Source organism: Trichosurus vulpecula, chromosome 7 (assembly GCF_011100635.1).
Source record: "Trichosurus vulpecula isolate mTriVul1 chromosome 7, mTriVul1.pri, whole genome shotgun sequence".
NCBI classification, from domain to species: Eukaryota; Metazoa; Chordata; class Mammalia; order Diprotodontia; family Phalangeridae; genus Trichosurus; species Trichosurus vulpecula.
Genome location: NC_050579.1, coordinates 264,315,073 through 264,325,492, shown reverse-complemented (window position 1 = coordinate 264,325,492; position 10,420 = coordinate 264,315,073). Strand labels below are relative to the sequence as shown.

At 38.6% G+C, this 10,420-nt stretch overlaps 1 protein-coding gene across 1 annotated transcript; it reads left to right on the top strand.

The window, feature by feature from the left end:
• Positions 1 to 7,427: 7,427 nt before the first annotated feature.
• LOC118856812 (olfactory receptor 2W3-like) lies at positions 7,428 to 8,357 on the top strand. The gene has a single exon (XM_036767317.1). It carries the CDS (start codon positions 7,428 to 7,430, stop codon positions 8,355 to 8,357), a length of 930 nt encoding a protein of 309 aa, XP_036623212.1.
• The last annotated feature ends 2,063 nt before the right edge of the window (positions 8,358 to 10,420 follow it).

Below are 10,420 nucleotides of genomic sequence, written 5' to 3'. Positions count from 1 at the left end.
CCTGGGCTGGAGCCCTGCTTCCCTCTGCTGTTTTGTGGGTTCTGCAGTTCTAGAATTGGTTCAGAGCCATTTTTTATAGGTTTTTGGAGGGACTCGGCAAGGAGCTCACGCTGGTCCCTGCTTTCCAGCCACCCTCTTGGCTCTGCCCCCTGGCCAATTAGATTTTTAAAGGAGTTCTCTTCAGTGAATTTTTTAATATATTTTTCTATTTGGTCAATTCTGCTCTTCAATACATTGTTCATTTCATTGGATTTTTCGCATCTTTTATCATTTGACCTATTCTATTTTTAAGGTGCTATTTTCTTCAGGATTTTTTGTGCCTCCTTTACCAAGCTGTTGACTAGTTTTTCACGATTATCTTGCATCTCTCTCATTTCTCTGTGATTTTTCCTCCACCACTCTTACTTGATTTTTGAAATTCTTTTTGAGCTCTTCCATGGTCTGAGACCCATTCCTATTTCTCTTAGAGGTTTGAATGCAAGAATGTTGACTTTATTAACTTCTTCTGAATGTGTCTTTTGACCTTTTTTTACCATAGTGCCTCTCTATGGTCAGAATTTTTTTTCTATTGTTTGCTCATCTTCAGCCTATTTCTTGACTTTTAACCCAACGCTAAAGAAGGGCTCTGCTTCCTAAGAAGAAGGGGCAAAGTTCAAAGCTTCAGGATTCTTTGTGCAACTGTTTTCAGAAGTAATTATGTGGGGACCCATAAGTTTTGGCTCTTTCAATATGGTATGATATGGGGAGATGTGTGTTTACTACTCTCTTGTACTATGCACCAGTTGGTAAGTGAGCACAAGCACTATTTTTAACCCTGGAAATATGAACAGGTTCCCTGCTCCTTGGAGCCACAAGCCCTGCTCTGCTAGTACTCCTCCTCACACCAGAACTAGGACCCAGGACAGCAACCCAGATCTAACTATACACATTGCAAGGGAGCTGAGAGGTCTGGAAACTGTCACTGCTGCCATTGATTCAGTCACCTCACACCTGCCTCTGGTTTGTTTAGGGCCCAGTGCAGAATGGATGGTGCTCCTCTTTCACCTGGAACAACAGGCATTTCTTGCAGACTTTCTAAGGTGTCTTCAGCTGGAAAATTGTTTTACTCCATCTTTTTGTGGGGTCTATCTATCTAGATTTTGCTTAGAGTCATTATTTAAAGGTATTTGGAGGATTTTGGGGAAGAGCTCAGGTGAGTACTTGACTTTATTCCACCATCTTGTTTCCACCCCACCTAAGTAAATCTAAAGAGCCGCTAGTACCTTGGTGTTGAATTTCCCTACATACTTTTATTAGCACTTCCTATATCTTGGACATCAATGGCTTTCTTGTCAACTCTTTGTTTCAAGAGCTATACTCAAAGTTCTCTAAGAAGAGGTGTCATCATCCTCTGATTATTCAGGGTGTTAATATCAATGAATCCTCTCTATGTTCCCAGAGAGCTTAGTCATGCTGCTAACTATATTTTTCCAAGCCATAAGTGTCCTCACCTTCTGCTCAAGTTTCACCAATTGATCAATCAACACCTCTCTAGTCGTTTGTCAGGAAAAACCCTTAGCTGAGGTCTAAAACCATCAAATGAGGCTTCACCCAGAAAGTGGAATCCCAGAGGTGTACTTGAGCAAGCTGAAATCGGCTTTTGAGACCTAATTGTTAAATTAAACTGGCAAACACTATAGATCAAGACTTGACATTGCTTTATTGGTTGTCTAGTATTAAGAAAGTGATAAAGAATAGATTAAGCATATAATAAACAATAGTAAATGAGAATAGTAAACTGTTTGATAAAACAAAAAGTCCAAGTTACTGGGGAAAGAAGTAACCATTTGACAAAAGTTTTTGGAAAAAGTTGGAAGAAGTTTTGCAGAAACTAGGCACAGATCAACATCTCACACCCTATATGAAGATGTGGTCAACTATAAACTGCTGTTTAGCTTTTATGGCCCCTCAAAATCTGGCCCCAACCCATCCTTCCAACCCCATGTTGGCCTTACTCTAACCCTCTCTACAATTCAGTTAAATTGACTTTCTTTCTATTTCTTACACACAACTCCATCTCTCATCTTCAGGATAATATATTGGTTGTCTGTCATACCTGAAATACACTCCCTCCATACATCCACTTCATAGCATCCCTTTCTTCCCTGAAGATGTAGCTCAAATACTACCTTCTTTGAGAAGCTTTTCTTTATCCCTTCATTTTGCCTTCCCTCGTGAACTACATCACATTTAACTATTTTGTATTTATTATCTTTGTACATATTTTCTATGTACTTACAGGTGTAATTTTCTCCCCTATTAGAATTTAAGCTTCTTACAAATTAGACCTTTTTCTCTTCATGATCTATATAGAGTTTTATTTTGCAATTATGGCTAATGGAAGAATTCTTAACCAGAAAATGAATAAAGGGGATTTCAAAAAAAGGAAAACTATGCTAAAATAGATTTTCTTTTATTGGTTTTCCCAGGTAGGAGTATTTTTGCATTGGTATCACTTGGACATAATATGGTAACAAAATAAAGAGGTGGGAGTAGAGAAAGATGATATGATTTATAAGCCACTATTATTTTTGAAGGCTTTAGAAAACTGGTTAGAACAATGGTTCACATGGCATACCCAAAGGAGGATGACCCATTGATCTTTAAGATTTCTTAAAGGCTTAAGATCCAATTAAGTGGTTATACACAAAAAAATGGTTGAGTTAAATTTAATGCACATCTCACATTTTGAACACTTTCCCATCCCAGAGATGAAACAATTCAGTTCGAACCTTGGTAGCAAGTCCTCTCCCAAGAAATCTCTCTTTGGACAGATCAGCATCTCTTCCTAATTGCTTGTTTGGGGCATAGGGTCCCAAAGGCCTCAGCAGGATCAAGATAATTTCTTCCCCCTGCATGATGTATATGTCCTGATGATGCCAAGGAGGTACAAATAATACAATTGTCACCAACATTAGCCTTTTGGAGATGGCCAATTTGCTTGGAATCTCCTGGTGATGAGGCGGAAGAGGGGGGCAGAGGATTCCTCCCTTTCAATGCTAGAGAATAGAGGAATCATATTCTGATTGTCTCTACACTTAAGCTATTGGCACTGAGAATCAGAATATAGTCTTCCAATATCACATCTACCTGTTTTCCCAATGAGAATTTCTATGGAAAAAAACATTCTTAGTGCTTAACACAAAAGACGTCTTCTAGTCAAGACCAACAGGACAAAAGCTAGAAAGGAGCACAGGGGCTGATGTGCCTTCTTTCAGCTCATCAAGCTGATAAAAAGGTGATAGATTTTTCTTTTGTGCCAGTGCCATATGGAGAGCAAGTGAGGACTGTGATGGACATTGCTATAAGCCAAAAGAGGTGAGAAGAGGTATGTTTCACTGACTAGCTCTGACTAGAGATTTTTCTGACCCCAAAGTCTTTCCAATATTTAGCCTCCATTAATGAATAATTATACCTATATGCCCTCATTATTGAGGAGAGATTATGAAGAATCCACTTATAAATTCAATTAAATCAATTAGACAGCCATAGATGAAAATCATAAGTGCCAGACTGTGCTATAATCATGATGATATCATATATAGTCTACATACATACATACATACACACATACATACATATATACATACATGGAAACTAGCTTTTATTAAGTGACTGCTATAAGAAAGGCACTGGGTAAGCACTTTACCAATATCATTTCATTTGATCCTCACAACAACCCTGACAGATATGTGCTATTATTTTCCCCTTTTTTACAGTTGAAGAAACTGAGGAAGACAAAGGTTAAGTGACTTTCTGAGGGTCATAAGGACAGTAAGTGTCTGAGGCTTAGCTCCAGATCCAATGCTCTATCCATTGAACCAAGCATGTACACATTTGAACTTAAAACAACCATACATGGGAATACCAATTTTACTAATGAAGAAACTGAGGATCAGATAGCTTAAGCAACTTGATCAAGGTCACACAGATAACTTTTCCTCTAAGTCCTAGCCTCTTTCTTCATATATTTCCATCATCTCTTACCTATTGTCATGAGAAAAATTAAAAACATTCAGTAAGATGCACATGGAGTTGGGAAGAGGTTGCTCCAAAAAATAATAGGAACATTTAGCCTTCGGAAGCCAGGCTCTCTGTCACCCATACTCCCTGAGAAATGTCTTGGTGAATCTTACCATTTTAAAAACAGATTTTATTACAGTTGGAGCCTGTAAGAAAGGAAAGTAAGGCAAAGACATAACTATTCAGCATGGTGGATAGAGTACTGGAACTGGAAATTTGAAGAGCTGAGTACAAAGATTGCCTCAGGCACTAGTTGTATAACTCCAGGAAAATAACAACCTGCCTCATTTCCACCACCCCTAGCCCCTATTATGGGGATAATAACAATATCTACCTCAAAAGTTTGTTGTAAGGATCAAGTAAGATAAGATGTGTAAAGTACTTTTCAAACCTTAAGGTGATATATAAATTCTAGTTAATATTATTTCTAAATGATACTGAAGCATTTGATTAAAACTTTCTACTATACCATTATAAGCAGAAGCACATGGTCAACCGGATGTTTCCAAAAAGCCAAATATGCTTTATCATGAAGGCAAAACTTCTTGTTTATTCATCCCCAGGTTTGGTGAGATATAGTGAGCAAGAGTCTAAGAAGTATGTAGAAAGCTAAAAAAAGAGATCTTTGTTTAGAGGGATTGTAAGTATGGAATACAACAACTATGGAATGTTAGGTGGTGTTTATTACTTTTTATTATTAAAGTTATATTTATAAAATTAAACAGTTTATTACCATTTATTATTAGGTAGCGTTGTTTTCCTTTGCTAAAAGGGAAATTCCAGTGGGTGGATTAAAGTAGGGTATATCCAGAAATTTTTATAATGTAGAAACAACAGATATCAATAGAACTTAAATTAGTTAAATACTTTTGAAGAAAAAAATAGTCTCACTTCCAAATGGTAAAAATTGATATAGAAAACAAAGGGAATTTGGTGAAAAATTCCATGTTTCTTCAAATGGACCAATAATGATAACGGGAATATGACAAATGGAAGAATGACATTTTTTAAATGGCAAAATAGTTCCACAGGTTGTAATGGTAGGCATGCATTCCCCGGCCTCGAAAGACTCTTGTGACCTTCGCCTTAGAGCTGCTGTTAATGAGTCAGAAAAATCCCTGCCTGAACAGACTATGAGAGTTTGGAGATGAGTATGTTAAAATTCATGTACTTCTAATTGGTGGGAATTTTCTGTTTCTTACACACTAAGGAAAATATGAGAATGAATATTGATAAGGAATAATCTGAGAAGTTGAAAGACCTGAATTCTTTTCTTGGATAAGATCCCTGATATGCTCGTTTTGTATTTATCCTTTCTGGGGTTCAATACCTGGCAACTGAGTGGTAGACAAGGTAAAAATCAACCTTTTTCTTATCTACTCTACATAACTGATATCAAGGAAAATCATATCACAGATGTGTAAGTGCTTTGAGATGTTCAAAAGAAAGGGCTCAAACTTACTTCATCCCCCTCGGACATTGTCTCCATATTTTTAAAGGAATATGCGTATGTATGAAGTGCAAAGAGCAGGATAAAAAAGGATTGTTATTTCGTGAGGGAGTATGTAATTTCTCTATCACCTCAATTCAATTTAATTTAGAGTAAAGATTATTTGCCTCCTCTGATGATATACCGAGCAGGTAGGGCAAGGCTTGGGTGAAACACTTTCTCTTGAAGTTTCTTCTCTGTTGTTCTTTGTGTTCTAGGAACAGAAAAATGCCACAGATTATTAACCTAGGTGAAAAACCCAGTCTGATAATTTTACACCTACAGCATTTTTCAAACTGGTCAACAGTCCAAGGTCAATCTCAGATTATTCATTTGGTAGCTGAAGGAACTGGGGTCCAAAGAAATAAAGTAATTTTTTTAAGATCAGCAACTAAGTGTCAGAGCCAGGATTCAAATTCTTCTTCTCCTGCTTTTAATCTTCCTCATCCTGCTATCCCTCTTCTTTCTCCAAACTGAATGCCTACTATGTACAAGGGGCAGCCTAGGTGGTACAGTGGATAAAGCACTAGATCTGAAGTTTGAAAGATCTGAATTCAAATCCTGCCTCAGACACTTACTAGCTGTGTGACCCAAGCCAAGACACTTAATCCCTATTTGCCTCAGTTACTCGTCTGCAAAATGGGGACACACTAGGAAAGGAAATAGCAAACCACTCCAGTATCTTTGCTAAGAAAACCCTATGGACAAAGTCCACGGAGTCATGTAGAGTTGGACACAAATGAATAAACGACCAAAACTATGTACAAAGGTCACAAAATGCAAAGGTCTATGATGCATAATCCTCATATTCTAGGAACTTGCCACAGAGACAGAAAAACAGAAGTTCAAATCCTGCTTCTGATCCATATTGGTTGTGTGTCCTTTAACTTCTTAGTGCCCTAGAGAAATTAAATAATATGCCTAGTGTGATATAGATAGTAAGACTTCAGTTGGAATCTTGCCTCATGGCTTCCTGACTGTAAGTATTGTGCTCAATGAACTGTTCAGCCTAGCTTCAGTAAGAGAAGTGCAAGATGGGTAAGGACTAAGGGGAGAAGTGGGACTCAGATCTTAGGGTATAGGAGATAAAACAAGAAGAAGAGACTGAAAAAACATTGCTATATCAAAGAAAACTGTAATTTCAAATAAGTTGTGCATCCCAGATTGAATGAATCAATGGGGATTTGGCTTGGCCTCCACTTTACTGAGAATGTGACTTTTATGCTGCAGGAAGAGCATGGAATTGCTAATTCTGTGTTAGCTGTGGAAGCAAGGCAAGGAGAATTCTTTGTAGAATAAGATTATAGCCTTTAAGACTGGGAAAAGACCTAGAGAAACTAGCCACCTGACTGTATAGGTTCACCCAAAAGAGCACTGGAGCAGAGATAGCTAGCCTGATAGCTCCCTAAAAGCTGTGCCTTCAAAACAGGACACTATATGAATAAATGATTATAATTCCTATACCTCAATAATAATACTACCTTATTCAGAGTTGTTGTTGTTGTTGTTATTATTGTTTTAAGTCTTGACCTCTGGTCCTGATCATTCTCATGATGCTTAATATGTGAGGAATGTGAAATGTGCTCATAGCATCAGGACTTGAACTAGAATTCAGGAAAAAAAAACATCCCGATAAAGAAGTCTATTAGCCACAAGGAAACTTGATCAAGTTGGAGTTTTGGCATCTCATCCAAAGTTCTTTAAACATAGGTGAGTTCATTATTTTTCTGGAATGGTTTTAGAAAGACACATTGTTCCTAATTTAACTCTTAAGGTGAATTTCCAAAATAATTTCTCATCCAGAAATTCTATGAGTTCCAGGAGAATCATTCTAATTACTTTCATTTTTATAGATGAGATGTGTTGAACAATTACAATGAGAGGAAATGAAAGCTCCCTACAGAGATTTATCTTGCTGGGCTTCTCAGATCGACCCAGACTAGAGCTGGTCCTCTTTGTGGTGGTTCTGATCTTCTACCTCCTGACTTTAGTAGGCAATGCCATCATCATACTGGTCTCCCGCCTGGACCCCCATCTGAAGACACCAATGTACTTCTTCCTCACCAACCTCTCCTTTCTAGACATCTGTTTCACCACAAGCTCTGTCCCCCAGTTGCTGTTTAACCTTGGTGGCCCAGATAAGAGCATCAGCTACACAGGTTGTGCAATCCAGCTTTTCATGTTTCTAGCATTAGGTGGCACTGAATGTATACTTTTGGCTGTCATGGCCTATGACCGCTTTACTGCCATCTGCAAACCCCTCCACTACATGGTCATTATGCATCCCCAGCTTTGTTCGCAGTTGGTAGCCATTGCCTGGCTAAGCGGCATTGCCAACTCCCTGGCCATGTCCCCTGTGACTCTGACACTGCCCCGATGTGGACGGCATGAAGTGGACCACTTCCTTTGTGAGATGCCAGCCATGATCAAGATGGCATGTGTGGATACCACACTCATTGAAAGTACAGTGTTCATCTTGGCCAGCTGCTTTACTCTTCTGCCGCTATCCCTAATTTTGGTCTCTTATGGTTACATAACACGAACAGTTCTCAGGATCAAGTCAGCAGCTGGACGTAGGAAAGCCTTCAACACTTGTGGATCCCACCTCACTGTGGTCTCCCTCTTTTATGGAAACATCATCTATATGTACATGCAACCAGGGAACAATTCATCCCAGGACCAAGGCAAATTCCTTACTCTCTTCTACAACTTGCTGACCCCCAGCCTCAATCCCCTCATATATACCCTGAGGAACAAGGAAGTAAAGGGGGCACTCAGAAGACTGGTGTGGAAAGAGAGAGGCTGAGAGGTTGAATGATCACAAGAGATCCTATCCCTAAGGTTAAATCCAACGATAGAGACATTGGATGAGCCCTTCACTTAGAATCCACTGAATGTTTAACCTGAAAGCGATCTGAGAATTCATAACAATATGATATTTGTTTTTGTTAAATAGGTCTGTGAGCCAAGCCTATGGTGCTTTCTTTTTCCTCCTAGGCTCATGAGGTATTACTTTATACAAAGAGCTATTTAGAGCTGAAAGGGATCATTAAATACAACCTCCTCATATTATAGACTTAGGAAACTGAGGCCCAACGAGAGTAAGTGATATATCTAAGGTTACACATTGGCGGTAGAGCTTGGATTGAACCCATTGGACCCTGTGATTACAAGTCCAAATCTTGTTCACAAATATCATCTCATATGATCCTCAGAAGTCTGGAAGGTAGGCAGGGTAGATATATAAAGTGACTTCAAAACTTGACCTGGGTAACATAACTACTAAGTTTCAGAGACAGGATTCACACTTTTCAGAATCTAGACTGTAAGAAACATGGGGGAGGAGTTTTGTTACCAGAGTGGAAGGTGTCCCTCTCCCCTGCCCCCACCCCAACCTTAGCAGAATGTAAGTCAGGTAACTGATTGGAACTACTTCCAATCAGACCTCTGATCTAGCAGAAATCAGGCCTCTGGTCAGTCAGGTGAAAGGTCAAAGGCTTGATTAAACGAGTCATTTGAGGAGGGCATGACCTGGACAGTCAGGGGTTGTATTCTGGCCAATGGAGAGCCTGGTGGGAGATTACTATAAAAGGACTGAGTCCTTTGTACTTTCTCCTCTTCTCTGTTCAGGGCATGTACCCATTTATTCAGGAGGAATAAATGTAAATTATAATTAAAACTTTCTTGGCTTCCCAACAAGTATTGTTTATTCCTAGACAGTGTAAGTATGTTTCTAACCATTGGGGGCTTGCCACGGGATCAATATAGTATCAGAAGAAAGAGATATTTCATTGTCTATGGTGCCTTTTAGCAGGATGTAATTTCCTTCCTTATCTCTTTTAATTAGATCTACTTTTGCTTTTGCTTTGTCTGAGATTAGGATTGCTACTCCTACTTTTTTTTTGCTCCAGCCTTTTACCTTTACCCTATGTGTATCCCTATTTTTCACATATGTGTCTTATAAACAACATTTTGTAGGGTTATGGTTTTTATTCCATTTTGCTATCCACTTCTGTTTTACATTAGAGTTCATCCCATTCACATTCAGTTATGATTACTATCTGTGTCTTTCTCTCCATCCTATCCCTCCCATTTATGCTTTTCTTTCTCTTTTCTCCCTTTCCCTCCTGACTAGCATTTTGCTTTTGACCACTGCCTCCCTCAAAATGCCCTCCCTTCTATCAGCCCCCTCCCTTTTCTCCCTTTTCTATAACTACTTCTTCCTTCCCTCCTATTCCCTCCCCATCCCTTTCTTTCCCCTTTCCTTTCCTACTGCTTATCAGGAAAGTTAGATTTCTCTACCTAACTGAGTATGTTATTCCTTCCTTGAGTCAAATCAGATGAGGGTAAAGTTCAAAAGATGCTCATCTCCCTCCTTTTTTTCCCTCTACCATAACATGTCTTTGTCCTTCTTCATGTGATGTAATTTACCCTTTTCTACCTCTTCCTTCCTTCTTCTCCCATTATAATCCCTATTCACCACTTATTTATGTTTTTTATCTATATATATATATATGGATATATGTGTGTGTGTGTGTGTGTATGTCTATATCCCTTCTAAGTGGGATAATAAAGATACAGTTCTCAAGAGTTATAGGTATCATTTTGCCGTGTAGGGATGTAAACCGTTTGCCCTTATTGAATAACATGTTTTTCCTTTTCTATTTACCTTTTTATACATTTTCTTCAGTTAACTTTTGTACCTCCTTTTCCATTTGGCCAATTCTACTTTTCAAGGAGTTTTCTTCAATCTACTTTTTTCCATTTTGTCAATTGCATTTTTAAAGGAATTGTTCCATTTTTCTTCTGCCTCTCTTATTTGACTTTTAAAATCCTTCTTGAGTTCTTCCAAGAGGGCTCTTTGGGCTT